General features: G+C 39.0%; 1 protein-coding gene across 4 annotated transcripts in view; it reads right to left on the minus strand.

Moving 5' to 3' along the window:
- BRINP3 (BMP/retinoic acid inducible neural specific 3) overlaps positions 1–25288 on the minus strand; it is a 302255-nt gene that overhangs the window by 60400 nt on the left and 216567 nt on the right. For all 4 annotated transcript variants that reach the window (XM_084637560.1, XM_084637563.1, XM_084637562.1 and 1 more), the window contains exon 6: positions 21999–22235. In XM_084637560.1, the coding sequence (XP_084493686.1) occupies positions 21999–22235 (237 nt within the window). The remainder of the gene's footprint in view (positions 1–21998; positions 22236–25288) is intronic.

A 25288-nucleotide genomic window follows, 5' to 3' on the forward strand; every position in this document is an offset into this window, starting at 1 on the left:
CCAGCTTCTGACCAGACACATGAAGCCACCCTCCATCACCACCTGTTAAATTTTCAGGCAAGTACCTTTGTGCTTTCTCTCATGCAGTCCCTTACGCTTGTTTACAGGTAGTTCCTCCTTTCTGCAAGAATAAGTCATTATCCTCCTACAAACCTTCCTTAAAACTCTCCTCTGCTGTATTGTCTGCAAAAAAATTGACAATGGCTAGGCCTCTGGTGTGCTGAGACCACTGGCTCTCATGCTGAGTGTCTCTTTGATTTCCTGTGTGCCCTCATCTGTCTTTCTGTATACACCTGTTGTTTGTCTTGTACTTAAATTTCCTCTTAAAGTGTCTTGCACAATGGGGTCCTGGTCTAGGACTCCCAAGTGCTACAGTAATGTAAATAAGCTTTGGGTGTAGGTTGGTTAGATTTTTTTATTTAAATGAAGAAATTGAAGGGCAGCTGCTTGTAAACAACAATCCACAGTAAATGTAGCTCTGTAGAAAAATGCATTTTTCAATACAATACTTCGTTAAAGTAAAAATGTTAAAGCATCTTGACAGCAATTTCAGTGGTCTATTCTGTCACTTTTCAAAACACTGACACATTTTTCTAACAAAAATACTTTCAATAAGTAGAGAAGTTGTGAATAAAAATGTACAAAATGTGTGTAAAGGATGGAATGTACACTTATATACATTCTTTGTTTTCACTTGATTGACAGTATTATAATTTAAACATTGTCAGTAAAATCTGTCTCTACCACATGCTGATATTGGCACTTCATCTGTGTCTCACCTCTTGGCTGGTATCAGCCCTGGTCATGCTCATATAATTCATGGTGGTACTCATGTTCTACTTGCACAGGCAAGAAGTGCACAGATTTCTTTATCTGGATGATTAGTTCAGCAATAAACATCACTGTGAGGAGGATATTCTGCTCTGGCACCATACAATATTGTGAATTCACTGAATTTAAAACACATTAACAAGATTCAGTTGGTCCTCAGCAATTTCCCCATTGGACAACCATAGCTACCATTAAGATCCCAGTGAAGACAGACTTTGAGATATGTCAGAGATCATGGCAATCCAGCAAAAATCTCCAAGTAGGACTGGACTTCCAAATTCAATCCTGCCATGTGGTAGTGGCACACCGGACTCCATCCTTGAATAGAGATCCCATGCAGAGGGGCATCATACCGAAAAATTTGGGATCTCTTTGAATGGCAAATATAAGTAATCCTCTGGACATTAAAATGATTGTGTATGCATCAGTTATGTAGCGCTGCAAAAGGTTCTGTTGATTCAAATGGCCATTTCAGCAGCCATGTTTTCTGTATCAACACATAAACCAGTATCTTCTCTCTGACACTGCAAACATGTAATGTTTGGCATGAATGCCAGCACACAATATAATTCTAGTTGCCAGTTTGTTAATGGAAAATTAGAAGACACATTGCAGATGCTCTTGTCAAATCAAACAGCCCCTTCATCAGACTGCTACATCTCATCTTCCATCACCATGGGACTCCAGAAATAAACCTACCCTCTGATCTGACCAGAAGACTTTCAGTCTTCTGCTCAGTGCATCAAAGAAAGGTCACTTTTACAAAGTTGTCTCTTCTATCCAGCAAGGTAGGGCATATCTATATGTGGGCACATCAAAACACCTGCTAGTTAATTCCTGGCAGATGCAGAAGATTCAAAGAATCTGTGATTCCACATTTTGCCCCAGATTGCTGTGGCTTCTAGAGCCTCATATTTATCCAGGGTAACTCAATTCTCTATCCTGCTGTCTGTCAAACTGAGAATCTACCCTGGAATGATCACTCATGACCAGGCTTCCCTGCTCCATCTTAAACTGAGTGTTGTCTCCCCTCATGGAATGGTTCCCTCAGGTGATCTAGTTCCAGAGATATAGCTTTGAATACATATCCCAAGATTCCTGGCTTTCAATAGCTAAGGGTCTTGTAATTTTATATGAAAATAAAAGTTTTCATTGTGATACATTCAACTCCCCATGGACCCTCTGGAATGCCCTATCTGTCAGTTTATTTAGTCTTAATTTATCTAGGTCTGATTTTAATGTGAATCCCATTTAAGTTTAGTTGAGAGAGACAATTCCTTAAAATAAGTTTAAAATAATTAATAGGATCACAGTGTGCAAATGAGCAGGAGTCAAGTCCAAAAGGAGAAGGTGTTTAAAGCTACTGATGTGATTTCAGGGATTCTCTCCTCTCCTTTCTAGAGGGATGAAATCCAGAATTGTCTAGGAATGAACTTGCTCCAGCTTATATTCTTGAAACCTTTAGATCACAGTATTTTGGTTGCTGTGAATGTAGGCCTTATTAACTAGGCAAACACCTCTGGGAACTGCAGTCCTTTATTCACAGTAGAGGTAGTGGATGTGGCCAGCAGCAAAGCAGGTCACCCAACCCTGCACTGCCAATATGCCTCAACCCTAACCCGATAGGAATATTCCTCCTCCATGGCCATTTCAGTCCTAAATCTTTTATGTCTGTGCTGTCAACAAGAGTATTGTTGACTACCAATACTGTTTATTTTGTGATTACAAACTAAGAACGGAAATTGATACTACCCTATCTCTTCACCCAAGCTAAATAAAGCTATTTAAAGTTGCACATTTGAGAACACGGAGGATTTTGAGCACGGAAAGTTGAGGTTAAAGCACGGAACTGAGCTTCAAGAAATCTGACTCTACCTCAGGCACCTGTGGCCTCAGCAAAGTCCATGATCAAGAGCCGTGGTAGAGAATTTCAAAATCCCCAGCAGTGCGGCCTATTCTTCAAATAACAGCACTGCATGTTAAAACTCTCTTCTGACAAGAAGACCATGGCAATAGAACTCCTTTCCCCATCATAATACTTTTAATTATAATCAGGGCAATAAATGTTGTAGTTGGTCAAACACCAATGGAAGCATCAAATTGAAATTCCGAACCACAAATCTACCAAAATTTTGTGTAAGGGACTGATGTGCAATAGAACTGATATTTCAAATGGCCAAATACTGTAAATATCCAATAAAATGCTGCTCCAGTATTGTCCAGACTTTAGAGATTTAAATAATAAAATAAATAATAATAATAATAATAATAAAAAATTAATGACTCACTCTGTTCTAACGGCCCAGGAAAAACAAAGCAGTAATTATATATATATTTGTTTTTATGTTCCAATTAATTTTAGTTGTTTGATATACATTAATTCATCTAAAGAAGTAGCAGCAGTGTTACAAGAAATATATATTGTAAAAAGAAAATATCATACAAACATATAACCATACAACCTTGGATTGAAATGACTTTGTTTTTATTCCACAGAAAAGGTAGCAGAGGTGAACTTTAAATGGGATTGTGTAAATCATTCAGCCCGCTGTGTAATGAAATAATTCGCTCTTCTTACTCTCTTAAGGCCTAAGTACAGGAACCAAACGTGTGTACTGTGAAAGGGATGGACCAGACATGAAGCTGGGATTTAGAATAAGTGTTAAAAATCATAGGAACAAACTATCTGGTATGATCTGGTCAGTTTGTGCTGCTCAGGCGCAAAGTAGCTGGATTCTTGCCAGAAATGGCAAGTGGGGAACTCTCTCCACTAGCATAAGCCTGTTGGGGCAACTGCTGTGCTGGGAGTTCCTCCCGCAACCCTAGTGGAGGAAGAATGTCAGGGGATGTGCATATCAGAGTGTCAGTTGGAGGGAAGTGTAGGGTGGGGTACAGTGCACTGGTCCTCCACAAGTATAGGATCTCTTTTGGACCATATGGAGGTGGTGTAAATTACAGTAGCCCCCATGATGATTTAAGTGTCAAATTGATGCAGAATCAGGGAGCTGTAACTGGCTCTCTTAGATCTTCACCCTCCCTTGCATTGACTGGAGCTCAGATGCAGGGGAAGATGTTAGAGAATTCAGCACTTCTATTAAGGGTAGAGTCTCATCACCCAATTAGGGACTAAACTTGAGGTATACATGGCACTACCTGTAACATGAGTGCTCTCATTGAAATAGGAGACAGACTTTTTGAAAGTCTCTGGGTAAGGATAAAAGGGGTAAAAAACAAGGGTGATGTCATGGTAGAGGTCTACTACAGACCACCTAACCAGGAAGAAGAGGTGGATGAAGCTTTTTTTAAACAGCTAACAAAATCATACAGAGCACAGGACTTGGTGGTTATGGGGGACTTCAACTACCCAGACATCTGCTGGGAAAATAACACAGCAGGGTACAGATTATCCAACAAGTTCTTGGAATGTATTGGAGACTTTTTGTTTAATTTCAGAAGGTGGAGACAACTACCAGGGGGAGTGGCTGTTCTATATTTGATTTTGACAAATAGGGAGGAACTGGTTGAGAATTTGAAAGTGGAAGGCAGCTAGGGTGAAAGTGATCATGAAATGATAGAGTTCATGATTCTAAGGAATGGTAGGAGGGAGAACAGCAGAATAAAGACAGTGGATTTCAAGAAGGCAGACTTTAGCAAACTCAGGGAGCTGATAGGTAAGATCCCATGGGAAGCAAATCTAAGGGGAAAAACAATTGAAGCCAGTTTTCAGTTTTTCAAAGAGACATTATTAAGGGCACAAGAGGAAACTATCCCACCACATAGGAAAGACAGAAAGAGACCACCCTAGCTTAACCAGGAGATTTTCAATGATCTAAAAATCAAAAAAGAGTTCTACAAAAAGTGGAAACGAGGTCACATTACAAAGGATGAAAATAAACAAAAAACACAAGCATGTAGGGACAAAATTAGAAAGGCCAAGGCACAAATCGAGATAATACTAGCTAGAGACATAAAGGGTAACAAGAAAACATTCTACAAATACATTAGAAACAAGAGGAAGACCAAGGACGGGGTAGGCCCATTATTCAATGAGGGGAAAAAATAATAAAGAAAATGTGGAAATGGGCAGAGATGCCTAATGGCTTATTTGTTTTGGTTTTCACTGAGAAGGTTGTTGGTGATTGGAAGTCTAACGTAGTGAATGACAGTGAAAATGAGGTAGGATCAGAAGATGCTAAAATAGGGAAAGAACAAGTTAAACATTAAATGGACAAATTAGATGTCTTCAGGTCACCAGGGCCTGATGAAATGCATCCTAGAATACTCAAGGAGCTGACAGAGGAGATATCTGAGCCATTAGCAATTTATCATAGAAGATGGGAGAGATTACACAAGACTGGAAAAAGACAAATATAGTGCCTATCTATAAAAAGGGAAATAAGGACAACCCAGGGAATTACAGACCAGTCAGCTTAACTTCTGTACCCGGAAAGATAATGGAGCAAATAATTAAGCCATCAATTTGCAAACATTTAGAACATAATAAGGTAATAAGTAACAATCCGCATGGATTTGTCAGAAACAAATCTTGTCACACCAACCTGATAGCTTTCTTTGACAGGGTAACAAGCATTGTGGATAGCAGGGGAAGAGGTAGATGTAGTATATCTTGACTTCAGTAAAGCTTTTGTTACTGTCTCGCATGACCGTCTCATAAATAAACAAGGGAAATGCAACCTAGATGGAGCTACTATAAGATTGGTGCATAACTGATTGGAAAACCATTCCCAGAGAGTAATTATCAGTGGATAACAGTCATGCTGGAAGGGCATAATGAGTGGGGTCCCACAGGGATCGGTTCTGGTCCAGTTCTGTTCAATATCTTCATCAATGATTTAGATAATGGCATACAGAGAACACTTATAAAGTTTGTGGACAATACCAAGCTGGGAGGGGTTGCAAATGCTTTGGAGGATAGGATTAAAATTCAAAATGATCTGGACAAACTGGAGAAATAGTCTGAAGTAAATAGAATGAATTCAGTAAGGACAAATGCAAAGTACTCCATTTAGGAAGGAACAATCAGTTGCACACATACAAAATGGGAAATGACAGCCTAGGAAGGAGTATTTTGGAAAGAGATTTGGGCATCATAGTGGATCACAAGCTAAATATGAATCAACAGTGTGACACTGTCACAAAAAAAGCGAACATCATTCTGGGATGTTTTAGCAGGAGTGTTGTAAGCAAGACAGAAGAAGTAATTCTTCTGCGTTACTGTGCTCTGATTAGGACTCAACTGGAGTATTGTGTCCAGTTCTGGGTGTCACATTTCAGGAAGTATGTGGACAAATTGGAGAGAGTCCAGAGAAGAGCAACAAAGAGTAAAGGTCTAGAAAATGATTAAAGGTCTAGAAAACATGACCTATGAGGGAAGATTGAAGAAAAATGGTTTTGTTTAGTCTGGAAAAGAGAAGACAGACAGGACATGATAACAGTTTTCAAGTATGTAAAAGGTTGTTACAAGGAGGAGGAAGAAAAAATGTTTTTCTTAACCTCTGAGGATAGGACAAGAAGCAATGGGCTTAAATTGCAACAAAGGAGGTTTAGGTTGGACATTAGGGAAAACTTCCTAACTGTCAGGGTGGTTAAGCACTGGAATAAATTGCCTAAGGAGGTTGTGGAATCTCCATCATTGGAGATGTTTACAAGCAGGTTAGAACTGTCAAACTGTCAGGAATGGTCTAGATAATTAGTCCTGCCAAGAGTTCAGGGGACTGGACTAGATGACCTCTCAAGGTCCTTTCCAGTTCTATGATTCCTCTCCCACAGAGTTCATTGACGGTTTAAGGGTTCCACCTCAGAATGAAGCATTCAGCACCGTGGCCCTCTGTAAACAAAATCCTTCCAACTTTCTTTAGACTATTTTTATAATTAAAATAGACTACGATAATCAGTAAGCTCCTTTGCTATGGTATGTCACATGCAAATACGAAAAGGTCTGACTCAGAAATTATCTTCAAAGTTTGGATGCTCATCAAAGGTTAGGAACACTCTCACATCTTTCTCCTATCTCTCATCTTTCACACAAACCACTGGTCAGATCCTTTTCACTTCTCTCAACCACCATCTTATATTTCTCTGTCCTGCTGCTCTTCTCCAACCTCCAAATCTCACTGTAATCCCAAAGATATCCCCCCACTGCCCCTCCTTAACTCTCTGTAAGGAAGGTGAGGAAGGTGGCTGAATACCAAACTGTGCTAGGCCAAAGGTTCCTTTGTTCTGTGTTTGTTGGACACTAGATAAAGGACTTTGTTGCACTGGAAGGGGCTGAACTCTTTCTAACATGACTTGCCATAAGGCAAGTCACATCTATAATGGGAGTAGGCTGAAGAGTGTGGTGAAGAAGTTGAGGCAGAGCTGCTGTAATCCTACACTATGGCATGAGTGGGTGCTCCTCCTCTCGCTGTTGTAGATTTTTTGGCTGGCTGCTTTTTTTAAAAAGTGTGCATGTCCTTAATCACTGTCTAGACTTTTCCATGATGAACTGCAATTCTTCTGATCGAATGGAATGACCCAGCACTCTTTGAAAATGACCAACCCATCAGAAGTTTGTGGACCAGCTACCTGGAAAAACAGATTATAGGCAAGATAGAGGGAGTGTTTATCCAAATTATTTGAACCTTTTAAAATACAGATTTTGAAGTTTTGGTGTTGCTTGAGCCAAATTTCAATTCTCCAGCCCATTTCATGTGTCACATTATGGCTGTTTTAGGGTGTCTGGAAGTTTTCTGCTGAAACAATTTTTTTCTTGGAAAAATGCAATTTCTATATAATAGTTTCTGTGGACAACTTCCATTTGATCTCTTCTTTTATTCATTTTTCTATTATGAAAAACAAAACATTTTTGTTTCAGTTTGGTACAACCTGAATCATATAATTTAGTCTGAGCTGAATTGAGACATTTCATTTCAAGTTAGTTTGACATTAAACTGCTTCTGTCTAAACTGTGCAGTTTTTCAGAGGAGCTATAGTTCCAGTTCCATATGCCCCACCCATTCTTCCCTATAAACTGGGCATCTTGGCCAGACTACATCTCTCATAATGCACTGCAGTTTCCTTAAGACTGGCAGTGTGGTGTACCATGGGAGTCACATGGTTGCAGCTGCATCATGGGATATGTAATTTATACAGGGAGCCTGAGCCATAGGAGAGAATGTGGAGAGAGAGGTAGCATGGACAACAAGAACTGAAACTCCCAGGAGACACTGTAAATCTTAGTCAGATGCTGTTTAAAGTAGCACTCACTCAGCACAGTATGTCTGGACTCAGTTCAATAACCCACTATTAAATGTTTTGTTTGGGAATGTGTGTTTAATTTTGATGGGCAATATCAAAAATGAAATGTTTCAACACTTCCAAATCAGATTTTTAAAAGAACTCTTCATTCTATGACAAATCTGTCTTGACTTATTTGTCCTAATTTGGAATGAAAACAAATGTGAAAATATCAGAATTTACCATGGGACGGAAATTCTGTTTTTGTTGGGTTTTTTTGTTTGTTTGTTTTAGAGGGGGGTGTTGCCCAGCTATCATCATAGATATAATTTTCATAAAGTTGCAGACTAACATAGTGCTTAAAAACCAGAAACTTAAGCATAACCACTGCTGCCTCCAAAAAATTAAAATCTAAGGCCCTGATCCTACAGGGAGCACCATGTGGGCTGACTCCTGCAGTCTTTGTTTTGGGATTTGGCCCTAAATTAGACAAGACAAAAAAGAAAAAGAAAGAAAGACTTGTCCCAGAACTATAGTTCTAGAAAAGGAAGGGGAGATTACTGGGGGGAGAGGAGGAGGGAATGTAGAAGTATTGTATATACATTACAAAAGATTAAGAAATGACAAATCACAAGAGACAATCTCCATAAAGAGGAAAGAGAAGACAAGAATGACATCTCTTGTAATATTGAGTTCAGGGCTGCCAGAATGGATTAGAATCGTCCCAAGAGTGAGATTTGTTACCAGCTTTCAAAGAAACTACTTATGTCCACCATGTACAGGACTAATGTAGAGTCATACTAGATGAAACCTTCTCCTTCATTACAATGTCATCGTACTTTAAGCATTATCTGAGCAAACAACATCTTCCATAACTTTAAGTAGATTTGCCAAGTGCTAAACTAGCAGGAAGCACATAATGCTTTTAGGGTTGAAAATGAGGCAATTATGTTGTCAGAGTCTGATTGGCTGTCCTTTCACTTTTGGAATATGAGATGAACAATTTAGAAATTGGTTCTGAAGAAATTCTGTATGTTGTACCTGTTCACTTTATTAAAACACTGACACCTCCGCAGGGGTGAGGAGAGAATATTGGTCACAGAAGCAATGACATCTGGGTATATCTGTTCTTACTATTGATTAAATTGCCTGACAACCACATGGGGAAGCTAATTACTGGGAGGCAAATTAACACCCTTGCAAGATAATAGAGTAAACAATAATTATATTACGAACACAGGAGGCTTGACGCTTTTTTTCCCCTTGAGCCTGAAGCTCTAAGCCCCATCTTAAAAGAACCACTGCTATACAGCTCTGGGGCAAATGGATTGAACCATATTGACTAATGGCTTTATTCACAATGTTTAACAAGGAACTTCTACTGCCAGTGATTCAGTTCAGACTCTTCACAATGAGTCTTTCAATTAAAATTTAGAATGAGACTCACTTGGCATAGCAATTGGCTTCCAATTCTGATTTAACAATTGGTCTGTTTTGGTCAGAGGAGAGGCAGTGGGCGCTGAGTGAATGATGCAAGTAATCACACCTCCTAAATACTGTGAGATCGCATGGATCTTTCACAGACACATTCTTTCTCCCTTTTGAATCAATTATAACATAACCTATCATGGCACAAGGTTAAATCTGTCTTCTTTATAGATTAAAGGAGTCCTTCACCCTCCAGTTTTAATTTTAAGTTTGATTTATTAAGTTTATGCAGCATTTTCTCTCCCAGTTAAAATGGAGTACTTGAAAAGCCAGTAGTGGATCATCAAGCTACTGTACAAAAACACTTCTGTTGAGAAAAGTGTTTCTTTGCAAAGAGTATTGTGGGATTCCAAATGCATTGTCTTACTATTTCCAGATCAAATTTGCTCAGTGTACTAGGAGATGTATTTAGTTCTAGCTATTAGCCCTGCAAATTCAGCCTGTGATCTGAAAGCTAAGCTGGGTGCTCTCCTTCCTTTGCATCAGCACAATAGACTGTACATAAAAATGTACCCATAGTGACATCTGTGCAACCCCACTGTCTCTAAATTATGCCTTCAGTAATGCTTCTACAATCCCATTACTTCTTATTAGATAGGACAAGTGCAAATGAGGACACACTGTAGAACGGCACATCTTAAACTTGTCAGTTACCTTCAGACATTTTCCTATATAATCTTTCCCACTACCAAGGGAAGCACATGAAATACTGAAAATATCAAGATAATTTTAAACTAGTTGTTAGCTAAAGGTAATCTGGAAATATGTTAAGCATGACTACTACAAATTAAAGAGAATGAGGCTGCATGTGAGCTACTGAGGGCATAATTTGGAATTTAGGGTCTCTTTTTACCAGTGATGATATAGGAGAAAGAACAAACCCAAGCTGGAGTCCACATCACAGGCAGACTCTGAAGGGTTCGCAGCTGTGGGGGAAAACCAAATCTAAACTGAGCTAATTTGATTTGAGCTATTGAATCCCACGGTGCCCATTTTTACTGAGATAATTTTCAGAGTAAACTACACCCAAGGAAACAGCAAATATCAACAGTTTATTGTGGGTGAGGGTAGTCTTTAAGTAAAAGAAAAACAAAATTGTACTGGATTTTTCTACTAAACTGAAGAATGGTAAAAGCTAAACATTATAGGCCAAATTTAGCCTTGCTGACCCTTCACGAGAGTCATCCATCAACAAACATCCGACACACAGTAATCACACGTAAAAGTGCTTCCTTAATGGAGAGGATGGGAGAACAACAGGTGATGTTAGTCACACTGCATAATGCAGTACTGGAAGAAGCTGAGATACTACAGAGATGAGGGTGGGATAAGAACCTCTATAGAAACAGCAGGGATTTGCCTATTGAAAGTGAGCCTTAGCGCAAATCTCACTCCACTAAACATAATCTTCCTCCATGCTGTTGTTTTACCATTTTACCCAGAACCTCCTTTGTTGTGATAGGAGTCAACAACAAAACACCTTTCTCTCAAATTGAGAGAGTGATTCACCTGCTTACCTGGTGATCACCAACAAGGCTGATCCTATATTTGCTTTTTACAAATTAAAGCACTCATTTATTATTACTCTGACTTTAGCAACTACTTTATCATTATAATTGGCTTAATGACAAATCTCTACAAGACTGTAGAAATATGTGCTTTAAAATATTAGAGCATGATTTTGTGAACCATGTTGTTTGGAAGTATACATTATGGTTCATTTTCAGGCTTCTGTAATTGACAAGAGGATTTAAGGAGCAGATTTTCAAAGGCACAAATGGCAATTAGGTATCTAAACTTCATTGACTTTCAGTGAGTGCTCAGCACCTAACTACCATTAGAGCTTTTGAGAATCAACCCCTGAAAACTTTTATGTTGGTCTTAGATGAAACAGCATATCCAAGATGGTGTCTGAAAATAGTGTGGCATTTTGTTATTCCCAAAATACAGTAGACAAGTTCACCACACTAATAATAGATAATTCCCTAAATCGTCCTCTGAAAAATAGGACCAGACACATCAGAGCCATTCTCTTCCGTTGATTTATGTGGATTGTTCGAGATGCAAACACTGTCCACAAAAATGAAAGATACATGAACTTTAACTTTACTGACATTTAATTCAATAATAAGTAGGATTGGCCCTTCTACTAGAGTCTCCTAATGAATTTCCTTTTCCCTTTAAATCCCATTCTTTTAGACAAGATGTTTTCAGGAAGAGGGTGTTAATAATTCAAAGATTTGAAAATATATAATTTCAGGGTAGATCATTGGTTGGTGTAAATCAGAATAGCTTTATTGACTTCAGGGGAGTTATGCTGATTTACATCAACCGAGGATCTAGCCCTCCATTTCAGATAAATCTTTCAGTGTTTTCATTTCTTCTGATGATCATGTATCACTATTTACAAAACACATCACTGTTCAGCAACAGGAAATCCAGCAGTTATTAAGGAATTATGCACTGTTTCAGATATTCTTTATGCAGCCTAAATCCATTGACTCAAGGGACTTAAAGAAATAACATAAAAAGCAATGCAGCTGTAATAATACATTTCAATCACAGCTAAGATGGAAGCTGGGCTCATAATGAACAAGATTTTCAGCAAAGATTTATTCAAATTTTAAAAGCAGTTGATTTTAGCGATGTTCATGCCCCTTTTGTTTTGCTTTCTGCAGACACTGAGTTTTTCTTTCACAAACATCTGTGCCAAGCACATTTTCAAGTGTCATGTAGGAGTTTTTGCAGAGAGCAAAACTTTAAATTTGTGTGTTTGCTCCTGAAGTGTTTGCACAATCTTTCAGGGAAATTCTTGTCCACAGAATTGTCTTTAGTTTCATTCCCAGTTTTGTTCATGCCAATAAAAGTTTTCAAAGGTTCACCTTTCAAGTTATAAAGGGCCAAATTTACAAAATGGCCACACTCTGGCCTCTAAATTTGTGCATAACCACACATTTGTGAGGGAAAACAATACATGTTTTAATGGGCACACACCTGCAAGATACTGTGGCCCTGATCCATTTAAGCAAATGTTTAACATGTAGCACACATATCATCTCAATTAATTCAGTAGGACTACTCACCACAGGCTCATTTAAGCAAGTTTCAGGGCTGGCTTTGCCTGATCGCTTGAGCTCAAGCAGAGTGGTAAGCTACCTATCCACTGTATATGCACACGTACTACTTCTGTATCTTGACAGTTAAAGCATGTTTGCCTGGGAAATGTTTTGCAGTGGCCTTTTTCAAAGTGGCTTTGAAAATATGACTTCTGATATCTTTTATAAACAGTAAAATTAACTTTTCTATATTCCTATTGAATGCATAGAGACTGAAAAGGATATAATTCAAAAATGTTTACTTATCATTTGATCACTGAGCTAAGTCTCTATAATTCTTTGTGGACTTCTTCCCCTTTCTTTTCCCCCCACATCCTTTTCAAAACAAACACACAAAATGACATTTGTTTCTTAAGGGGGAATTTCAACACCAACAGCCTCACTTACAAGGAAAGAAAAAATAAAGAGAAAGTAAGCATTCTGTGCATGTGCACAGGATGAAAATAAAATATCAGGATGGAAAAAGATTTTACTTTCAGGTTTTCAGAAGTTATAAATAACTTAAAACATGATTATGAAACTGGTATATATCTGAGGATATGTCACAATTTTCATAATCTTAATAATCCTGCTATCCACATCTTCATATTTTGTTTTCTTGAACGGTCTTCCTTTTTATTATTATTTTAAAACATGCAGTGCAGTGTCAACAATTAATTTACGATAGTCAATGTAATTTTCTTTTACGAAGCTAGGACTGGAAGGGAGCTCACAGGTCATTGCGTCTAATCCCTTGCTATCAGGGCAACACACTTAAATGCCACGGAGCAGCCCACATGCATCAGCATTCATGTCGCACTCCCTGTCAGTACCAGTCCCAGACCAGGGAAGATGATGATCCAGTCAGCGGACCAGATTCAGTGATGAATCCTGGTCACGTGCCACCTGAGGCACGTTGCGCATACACTAAGAAGTACCAGTACGTTTCTTTTATTTCAGTGAATTTTGTGGAAAATTGTCACTATCTTTTGGTAACACTTTTTAAATATAAGTGCTCAGTGGTTTGAAGCAATTTATATGGGATGTTGCTAGGTGTTGTACAGTTCTGTGTTACTATAGAAAATTTTCTGCTTGGGGCACCACTCAAATCTATCTTAAGTTATTGTTATAAATTAAAATACATCTTGATAAGGATCTTTCTTCCACTAACTACTGTACAAATATAGGTAGATTGCTCCTGCCCCAGTGATCATGGGTTTAGCTTTTCAAAGGGCTCAGCATCTAATATTGGGGCTAAATGTTCAAAAAAAGCTCTGCTCCAATTCAGGCAGCTCAGTGAAGTGGCCGGCTTTTCAAAGACACTCAGCCCACACCTAGGGCAGGATTAAAGCACAGGCAGTACAGGATCCTGCCCTTCTCTCCCCTGCTCAGGTCTTTTTTTCCCTCACCTCTCCAGACAATGTGGAGGTAGGCGTCAACTTACTGGTACTTACCTGCTATGAATAAAATAATCCATTATGGTCTGAGGTGGGGAGGAAATCCAATAGGTACAAGTACCAGCCAAAACCGGGCAATGAACATGGAAGGAAAGAGTGGAGAATCCTAAAGAAACATCATCACTCCTTCCCTCTAAGATGGCAAAAGATCATCCATGTAATCAAATTACTACTGGGATTCTGCAGGTGTTTGTTTGCGGGGGATGGTGGTGCACTATGCAATCTGACCTCATGATGAAACCACCCATTTGTCAGAAATTCGGGCAAAAGCTGATTATGCTAATTGTCATATTAACTCTTATTCTGCGATGTCTGCCCATCGAATGGGGTGATGTGGAAGAGGGTGCAGCAATGAGCAGATTGCTCAGTAAACCTTGCTGCCAGCAGGGAATGTGGGCCAGGGAGTAATGCAGAGGGTATGGCCATTTACAAAAATTCCCTGGAGTCTCCATGGATTTTAAGGCATTCAGTGGGTCATGACCTGACTTTTGTATGCCCTCACAAAGACTCCCTCTGGAAAGGGTGACTTCTCATTTATTCTACAGATCTAGTAGCTGATATAGCAGAATACTTACAATCCTTCTTTACATGGGATATTTTTTATTCTTGCTTAAGAGAGTCCAAAAAGCCTTTTAAAATAGTAATGCACTGTTAACAATGTCGTCTTCACAAATAGTATTTGTCATGTTGGTATGACAGTCACACAGTAAAGTGAGTTTGCTTATTATAATCCCAGTCCATCAAAGCTCTGGGGACTGACTCAGCACCACTTGGTGTCTTTTTGTGGACATCAGTGGATACTGGATGGAGTCCTTGAGCACATGGGTGTCAATGGGATAGGTTCTGTGCTGAAAATTATGTGTGTGCTTAAGTGCTTTCCTGAATGTTATAATAAGTACAGGTGACACTGGACAATTTTTAAAACCATTTGTAGCTGGCATAACTTCAGAATAGCTACAAGTTATTGTACATAAAAATGGGATATATGAAACATGGCTTTGTTTTGACCAAAAGCACTCTTTATGCCACTGTTAAAATACAGCTTCTTAGAATATTCTTCTCCTGGAGGATCGTGCTTAAACATGAATTTAGCCAAGGTCCTTGAGACACTAACAAAATGTACTAAGAATTCAGGATGAACAGTTCCAGCATGAATTTTTGTTAAGAAAACAGCTGCTCATCTTGGAAGGGTGGTAGCTAAGTCTGAAGGCCAGAAGATATGGCTGTGTGTATAAGACATGATAAGGAATAAGCAGATGGCTTAGAGTAAACAATTCAAAATAGCTGCCAATTCTTTGGGTGAAAACACAGTATGTTTTCTGATATTAAGTGGCTACATGAAACTCAAAGACCTAACTGTGTTTTGAGTTTCTGGAGGAAAACTACAATGATAAAGCCAGCGAAGGACACTGTGAGAAAAGTAATATGCTATTGGAAACGTTCATTGCCCAAAATGGGATTTGAGTTCTTGTAAGATGCCAGAAAAGACTGTGTTAAATTAAATCTACACATAACAATGACTGGGACATTTCATATTTGAATTTTGTTAGCCTACCAAATCTTTATTAATCGTCATTCTCCTAGGGACAAATTGCTGCTAGCTATGAATTGTTCATGGAAAATCATCCACAGCTGAGGGGTGCCTACCTGATTTTTTCCAATAATGTGTACACTAATTAATCACCTAATTTGGTGTGCATTTAACATGATTGTATGCACCAATCTGTTATCTGTGTCTGCAAGAGGTTTGTTAGATATACACAGTAACTGGCTATATGCCTGTGCAACTGCAGTATGGATCTACAAATTTGACTTTCAACTGTACTTAAATTCTCACATATACATTTTGGTAAACTGGGCCTTAAAATTCTATCTAGGAGAAAACATGTTAAGTGCTCTACTTTTCTTAGGGGGCAGTGGAGCTAAGAGAAGCATTTTGAGGGTTTTTTTTTTTTAATTCATTAGTACTAGAAATCCAGATGGAGATTTTCAAAGGCACAAATGGCATTGAACTGGTATTTTATGGCTTTGAAAATCTCCAAATCTACCCTTTAGTTGTTTTATCTGAAACAGACAAAAGGAGAGAGAACATTGACAGCAGACAGGTAGTCTTAAAGAGACTGTTTGCAGTCTTATTCTTTAGGACAAATTCCGGCCATGGATACATGTGTGTGACCCCTGTTGAACTCAACAGCAATTACAGATCTGTTTATGTGGCAGAGTTTCTCTGTTTGAAGACACGTTTGTTATATATTTAAACTAAAGAGGAGTGGAAATCAGGGGAGTTAGAAAACTCGTAAACTCACATACTCATGTTTACCTGGATTTGAGTTACATAAATAACACTGGATAAAATCCGTTTTGTGTACAGAAAACCCACACAGGGGAAGCACATTGGGCTGTGACTGAAAGGAGCCTAGGTTCTAATCTTTAATTCAATAATGATATGCTGTATGACCTTGGACAAGTCATTTTCACTCCCATCATCATTGTCTTGTTTATTTAGAGTCTAGGCTCATTAGGACAAGAAAATAAAAGGCCTCTCCACCCGCTTGTGCCCTCAAATCCATTAAAATGGGATGTTGGCCTGAGGAAGGACTACAGGAATTTTCCTTATTTGCTGCAGGGAAATTAAATGTGAGCTGTTTAAAATGGCCTCTTCATTTATAATAGTTTTTCCTGAAATATGCTATTAACATGTATTAAATAATATCTCCCATGTTTCAGAATATCCAAAGCATTCATAATGTCTCATAATAACCAGTTTCAATAGAAATTTGAGACATTAAGTGAAATTTCTGTTGGACGGGCTTTTCAAAAAGTAATATGATTTATGCAGACTTTGTCATTCCCCATAGAAACTCCACCATCTTCTGTCAAACACTGTCACTTTTTTTTTCCCCCCGATTCAGAAAAGTACCCAATGCAGGACAACATTTTTCACCTAAGTTGTCCTTGCTTTCAGTATATATCTTTACACAAAATATTCTAAAAATGTAAGGCAGAGATTTTCAAAGCTTCCCTAAGGGATTTAGATGCTCAGATCTCACTATATTGTCTACATTTATTGAAATAAATTCAAGAAAGGTGTGTGAGGGGTCGAGAGAAATAGTTTAATGGAAATCCTATTAATAATGTATTTACTTTCATATTGTTTAAGGAATAAGCCTAGTAATAATTACCAACATGCTGTGTTAATGTTAAACTGACATGCAGATCAATATAATTTTAAATATAGTTGAATTGCCAATTTTTTATAAATGTAGTGCTCCACTATTACCGATTTTTCCCTTGACATTATGATCGCTGCACCCTGAGAGCACACCGTGAGTGGGTTTTACTTCTTTCTTGTCCTATTGATATGTTTAGTAACCTCTTTCTGAGATACTGAAAAACTATAAGGCTAGACTTTTATAGATTTGTGGCTAAGTCTGAATTTGATGGGGATTGAGTAGCCCGCTTTCCAGATATTCATTAAAAAGGGATATATTTGCAGTCATAGCTTTCACTATACATAAGTGGTGAAAAGTCCAGCTGAATACTAAAGCTATAAACTGTTTTAATAATCTCTGGCCAGATTCCCTCAATGATGAGTGATGATATAAGGGTTATAAAGGTGTTGCATTGTTCAAAATGGCATCCCTCTCCCCTCACTCAATATTTCCTGGATGTCGCTTCAGTGAGTTGCTCTTCATCTACTTTCAGACTTCAGCCAAGCTCTCCCTTAGCTGAGAGATGACACTGATTGCATCTGATGGGCTGGGAAGGTGCTATTGAGCTCTGGGTATTTTTCAATTGTGTATTGCTCAGTCCATAGAAAAACAGGTTTTATACTCAGCTTATCACAGCTCAAATGGGGCACAAAGATCTTCTCAAGCATCCATGTTGTTTAGGGAAATGATCTTCTCCTTCATGGTGGACTGCCCAAGGTCGTTACTGCTGCAGTGAAACTTAACTGTGTGTGACTCAGGGATCTTATTTAAAGCAGCTGTCTTCTTCTCTCTAGTAACACCAATAAACTCCATGGAGTAGAGTTGAAGCTAAGTTTTAGCTGTCTTTCTATCCAGTATTCCTCTTGGCCTGGTATAAGGGGCTGCCCTCCCCCGAGAATACCACATGTAGTTTTAGATGGATACTGCCCATTAATGTTCAGTAATTCTCATTGGCATTATTTATTAAAATAGACAACTGATAAATAACTAACCAAAACATTCCTGTTGGTTAACATCCAGGGGAAAGTATCTATTCATAACCACATTGATGAATCTCTGCCTTATTAAATGAAGTCACTCTATTGTTCTCAACAAAGGGAGAAGAGGTGTTTAGATAGTAAGCTATTTTGGGGGCAAGAACAGTCTTTGTACAGAAGCTAGCACAATGGAGTCCCAGTCCATGAGTTTAGCTTCTAGGTGCTATTGCAGTATAAATAATACTGCTTGGGTAAGATGCAGCAACAGAAAAAAATTGTAATACCATAGAGGCCATGGAAAGACAATTACTTTTACTGGGAAACTTGTCATTGACCTAAATATTCAGCAGCAAAATCAACATGGTACCATAAGAGATATGATATGTAGCAGCTTTTAACACATTTACAGTCTGAGACAAACAAAAAGGGATGTTACTTACTTGAAACTGAGGTTCTTTGAGATGGACTCTGCATATTCCCACACTTGGAATATGTACTGAATGGTACAGTCTTCTACTGTTAGAACACTTGTGAGGCCCCCTCTCGCCACTCCCCTTATCACTCCAGCACATTATCAGGATGGGGCTATTAAAGGGAGCACTGTAGCAGTGGTCATCTCAGTTCTTCCCACCATTAATGCACCTCAGGGCTTTCCACCATTAACAAAACTAATGCTCCTCAAAGGGGAAGGAGGGTTGGAACAGTGGATATGCAGAGTACATCTCAAAGAACCTGCTTCAAATAAATAACCTTATTTTCTTCTTCAAGTGTCCTCTGCATATTCCCACCCTTGGGAAGGCTTAGCCAATGGTAATCAGAGTAGGATGAGGGGTAAAAAGCCTTAAGTTAAATAAAGATTGAAGAACTGATCTGCCAAAATGGGCATCTGGTCCAGTTTAGATATCTATCACATAATGCTAAGTAAAAGCATGCATTGAGCTCTGCACTGATCTTTACCAATTTCAGCTAGTGGGACATGTAAACATCCCAGATCCAACAAGGTGACAATTGGAGATACCACTGACATGGGGAATCTACAAAAGAGGTGATACAGCTCCCCTACAAGAGAAAGTAGGTCTTCGGGGCAGGGTGGAGGGGAAGCATAAGTGACAACCCAGGTGGTGAAGTATCTACCTTTTGTTTCTTGTGAGCAGGGAGAGACACTGCAGGCTTCATTATCCATGCATCTCTTCCCTTGTCTCTGCAAAGATCCAACAAAATCTGAGGAGTTCAGTTTGGAGTAAAATTGTGCAGTTATAACAACAGACAGTATTGGTGCCGGGGTAGTATTCAGATCCAACAACTGACATAAAAGGATGGTCAGATGACTCCATATTTTATGACTCCAGTCCCTGGAGGTCTTCAGCTCTGCATGCTCTTGGTCCGGGAGACTGAGTCCCCAGTATGGGGAGTGGCCCCAGGTACTGACAAGTGTTTCGTTTTGGCTTTTTTTTCCCCTTCTTCAGATCTTTGGATCTGGAGTTTTAGTCACAGATTGGTAATTGCCCAGACGTGTTTCCATCATGGGCTTGTACCCTTGTAGGAATCAGATCTGTGGGGTTAATCAGGGAGTGCCAGTCTTTTAGAGCTAGATGCTGATAGTTTAGACTAGAAGGCTTCCTGAAACTGTAGGGTACTGGAGCTGATTCAGGCCTCTTATCCATTTTGTCAGGAGCCTCAGAAATCTCTGACCTGGAAGATATAACTGATGCGGCTTCCTGTAGTAAGAGGAACTGAATGCTATTTTGCCTCTTGCCTCTAGCTCGTTCTGTGAAGTTTCTGCAGGTAGAAGGAGAAAGCTCTTCTCCAAAGCACTTCAGACAGAGTGTGAGAGTGTCCAATGCTGGGAAGACAACACGACATGGAGTGCATCTCTTGAACCCATACTTCTTGGGTTTTGGATCTGCTATCAATGGTAACTATAACTGTCTAACTACAAATACTTAATTCTAACCTAACATGCTAGAGCTTTGAGGGGAGGAGCTAGATGGGATGCACAAGAACTCTAACAGACACTACTAGTAGAAGGCTCTACCATTCATTGGCACGAGTCAGCACATGTGCCAAGAGTGGACACTCAAAGAAGTGCAGTCATCTTTAGATGAAATGCAGCTCAAAAGAGAATATTCTCAGACAGTGATGCATCAAGGCACTTGATGTTATGAGATGGCTTCATCTGACATTCTTGAATTGCTAACCAATATCACCTCCCATTCAAACAGGACACTATATGGATAGGCAAAACTACATCTTGTCAGTACCTACAATGTAATTGTACTGATGTATAATGTTCTAAGTGAAGGTGTGATTTCAGAAATGTAAAATGTGTCAAAATGGAGGAATTTCAAAGAAGGATGCTTTATAAAAAAACAACAAATATATGAATATTTTAAACAATGGTTGATTCATGGCATCCTCTCAGAACTCCATGGTCCACATCCTCAGTTCAGGTGCAGGACCAGTGCTAGGGCCTTGAGCTGAGATTTTCAAAGGAGCCTAAGAGAATTAGGCATCCAAATCCTATTGAAAGTCAGTGGGAGTTGGATGATTAACAGCTTTGAATTTCCCGGCCTCAAAAGAGAAATTAGGATATTTTTCATTACAACAAAACATAGTACTTATAAATTCCCCCATCCACCCCCATTTATAAGCAAGCATTTTAGTGTTCAGTCTTTTTCCCCGTTTCCTGTTCTTGCATTTGCTTTTTTTCCTCTCGGTCCTGTCTCCCATACATTTTATTTCATTCTACAATTTCCACTTTTCTCTACTCCTCCCTTACATACCTTCACTTCTATTTTTCTGACTGATATTTTTTTCCCCAAGCTCTCCTTTCCTTTTCTGCCAGCTGGCTAGACAGCTGGTCCTGATAATACTGAGTGAATGAGTTGTGAAAACAGTTGTTCAGAAGCCAATTTTACCTGCAGTTTCCATTCTCTATGGGACTGGAAGTCCTGGGGATGAGAAGGAGGGAAATGGTGTGTGAAACAAACCCTGATGTTTTGAAGAAAGCCAGTGTTACACAGAATGTGGTGGGGGAATGAGATGGAACTAGTCCAGTTTAAACAGTCCTCATGGGATTGAAGAGAAGTGTTTGGAGTACCAATTCTTACACGGATGATTCATCAGGTCCATGTTAATTTAGGGGCAAATCCAATCCCCAGTGCTCAACCCAAATATCCCAGCTGGGTACTGTGTATCTCAACAGCAGCGTGGGGGTCGGAAGTGTGGAAGGAATCTTCCACCTAAGGCTGCAGAGCAGAGGTGGGCTCTAGTGGCAGCTGCAGTTCTAGTGTATTTCTGCTGCAGAACGAGAATCTGTGTAACAGTGAATTGGCCAATGCTGACCCTTCTCCCATCTGTCTCCTCCCCTTCCCATATATTCATTCACACTGCCACGGAAAGGGCCCTCACGGAGCTGGGCTTCATCGCTTACAGGAGATAAGTATTCTCTGAGCAGCCGGCCCAAATCCAAAACCAATTCCACTGCCCTCACCACCTGTTGGAGGTTGGGGTAGCATTTGTCCTATAGGGATCAAGGAGTTATAATAACTAAGGCACAGATCCAGCAAAGCACTGAAGGATATGCTTACCTTTAAGCACATACATAGTCCCAGGGGCTTCAAAGGGACTGCTCACCCCTCATTGTTAAGGAAATTCTGTGATATTCAGTAACACAAATACAAATATTTAAAAAGATCACACCTGACTCTTCAAATTCGCTGTTGTAAGCATTCCAGGTTTCACTTATGCGAAGCAGGGTTTCTTCCATGGCTTGAATGTCCATGTACGGACAGTTGCACTCTGGGAATTTGGGGCCACACTGACACCAGCAATCATTATCTCTGCAGATAAACTCCCCCTCTGAATTGCAGGCAATATAACTCAAAGCTGCCTGCACAAAACGCTCCTGCAGATATTCAGGCAGGATGAGCTGAAGACCTTCAGAAAATAAAATAGGAATAATCTCATTGAAATGTGAGATAGGGTTGACCCAAACAGATTCAGAAATCTACATATCATAGTGACAAAGTAACATTTTAGGTACAGAAGGGAACTATGTGGCCTAATTAGGTCAATTGACCTTTCTGTCTAGCATTCCCACTATATAGTATTTTTCCTCTCTCAAGGCTTAACCTCAGATGAATTCCTTATTTCCATCTGAGTTCAGAATATCAATCCTAGTAATCTATGCTCTCCAGATAGAGGGCTTACTGGAGAACTTTCCTTCTGAGGAGACTGTCAGGAAAAAAAAAGGGTGGTGGGATGGATTATATCAACCTCACCTGGTTAAGAATTGATGAGTAAATAGCCAGAGTCAGAAGGGCTTTTCTGCAGCAAAAAAATGCTGTGAAATTACAATCTTGATATAAGCAGTTAATGTAAACTTTGGAAAAATGGATGTAGAGAAACCAATTACAAAGGACAAGGGGGAAAGGGAAACAATCAGGGGAAAAAGTGTGCAGTCACATGCTAGCTTTAGTACATTTTTGTTGTTTCCTTTTCACAACGTAATGTCTAATGTATTCCAATTATCTGTCCATGAAGCTGTGAAGACAAATGAGGAAGAACAGAAACTATGAGCTAACCCCCCCCCCCACTTTTTATTTCCTATGCGTATGCTTCATTCTTTTATCCTTTTAATGTAGGTGTTTAGTGTCTTAATAGTATGCTGCAAAAATATATGTACGATGATTCATTGCCAACTGTATTTCTATGATGGTGCACAAAATAAAATTGAAGATTTGCTATCTGTTTTATTAAGTGCTGAGAACCCAGTTCTCACTGGGAGTGCCTCAAGGGGACACACTCAGCACCTTGCAGGATTGGGCCCATAGGGCCAGATCCATTTTTCCAGGATTCCTGTTGACTTCAAGAGATATTAGACCAGGACCAAAATGATTATCACCAAACTGGCTGGTATGTCTTGGAAGGGATTTTCAAAATTGAGTTAGGAGCACAAGTCCTGCTGAAGGTCAATGAGACTTGTAGGGTAAATTTTCAGAGGCACAAATTGGGGGTAGGCCCCAAACTCTCATTGAAAGTCAGTGGGGGTTGGGGCTAAGTGCCCCTGCCCTTGAAAAAAATCTCCCTGAGCTCCTATTTTGGTGCTTTTGAAAATCCCACCCCTTGTTCTGAAAAAGTGAAAGTGCAATACAGTTAATAATAATTTCACAGTTAAATACATCTTCTTTGTTTTTTTAATATAGGTAATTATCCAGAATTCTTGCAACTGGAAATTAAGATCTACTTTTATAATAATGGAGTAGCATTTGCATGATGCCAATGAGCATGATTATATGGTAATTACTGAATTCTAATTTAGTTATGGCTGTCAGTCATGCTAGCTACAGTATTAAACAGCAACAATAAAATACAGCCAGCTACCTTATTAATATTAATCTTTTGCCAAAGATTTGGGGTCAGACCGTGATACTTTTACACTGAAAAGTATCTAACTCCATGAGCAGTCTGACTGGAATCAACAGGAATACTTGTGGAGCAAATTGCTTTTCAATGTGAATAAGAGTATCATAATCCATAGATAACAGGTTATTTGTTACATATGCCTCTACTATACAGGAGCTTGTTCAAGTTCACAGGAAAATCTTTCTTGTTTTTAATACATTAGTAAATAATAATAATATTGTAAAATTTTGCAAGTAGAAAGCCATACCACAATGGTTTGAGAACACTGATGCCATTGCTAAAACCAGCTGTCTTTTTACTGGTCCTCTACCTCATGTCAAATCATGTAAAACTCAGCTGTTACTTAGGCATGATTGTAAACATATCGACATACTTCTGAAAAGCCTTGAAGTTGCAAAGTGAAAAGAAAATCTCAGTAGGCAATCCTTTGTTCAACATGATTAAATATAAAATAGTTTAAGCAGCAATAACATTACGATTTTTAATGTAATCCAATGGCATGTATCAAATCTGTCTTTCATTGACATAATAACCATTTTATTGACAACTGTGAGTTATCAAAGAACATTCCAAAATGGCAAATTATTTCTGCAGACCCAGTGGAAGAGATGAGCCTCCATGTAAATAACATCATCTATCAAATTGTTTTATGCCTTAAAAAAAAGATATCACATGATGTTTAACCTATGCTCTCCTTAATGTCCTCATAAACTGCTAGCGAGACAGACGTAAGAGAAAAAAGAATGTGGACATATTCAACAGGGAGATAAAATAATCCTGATAGTCTATCTTGATAACTGAAAAACACTTTTTATATTATGTTCTGCCAATTTATGGCCTGATACTGCAAACATTTAATACAAGTAGTAATTGAGCATTTCGGTGGAAATTAGGGGTGCTACTTGCATGTGTAGACATTACATTAGCAGCAAGTGTTTGCAGGGCTGGAGCCTTAATTTGCAAAATGAGCCAAATCTTGCTCCCTTTACACACCAAGTAATCCCACTCACGTGATTGGGCCTACTCTAAGTGCCCCTGCCCTTGAAAAAAATCTCTTTGAGCTCCTATTTTCGTGCTTTTGAAAATCCCACCCCTTGTTCTGGAAAAGTGAAAGTGCAATACACACTTTCACAGTTAAATACATCTTCTTTGTTTTTTTTAATATATGTAATTATCCAGAATTCTTGCAACTGGAAAGAAACTACAATTGGGTCTGTTAGCTGCAATAATACTGAGCCTCTATACACAGTACCCCTTGTGTAACTGATAAAAGCAATGATTAATGGCTAGATTCTGCCACCTTTGCTGATGTGGGGTTTTAGGTATGAGTAGATTTTTCAAAGCATTTAAGCACCTAAAGATGCACATAAGCACCTAATGGGATTTTCTTAAGTGCTTATGTAGGATAGATGCCTCAGTTTCCTGGATTTTAATGGGAGTTAGGCACATAACCTGTTTGGGTACTTTTGCCATAGACACTATGGCCAAGATTTTTAAAGATATTTAAGCACCTGAAGAAGCAGATAGGTACCTAACTCCCACTGATTTTAATTGCAAGTAAGTGC

Source organism: Lepidochelys olivacea, assembly GCF_965140295.1.
Source record: "Lepidochelys olivacea isolate rLepOli2 genome assembly, chromosome: 8".
NCBI classification, from domain to species: Eukaryota; Metazoa; Chordata; order Testudines; family Cheloniidae; genus Lepidochelys; species Lepidochelys olivacea.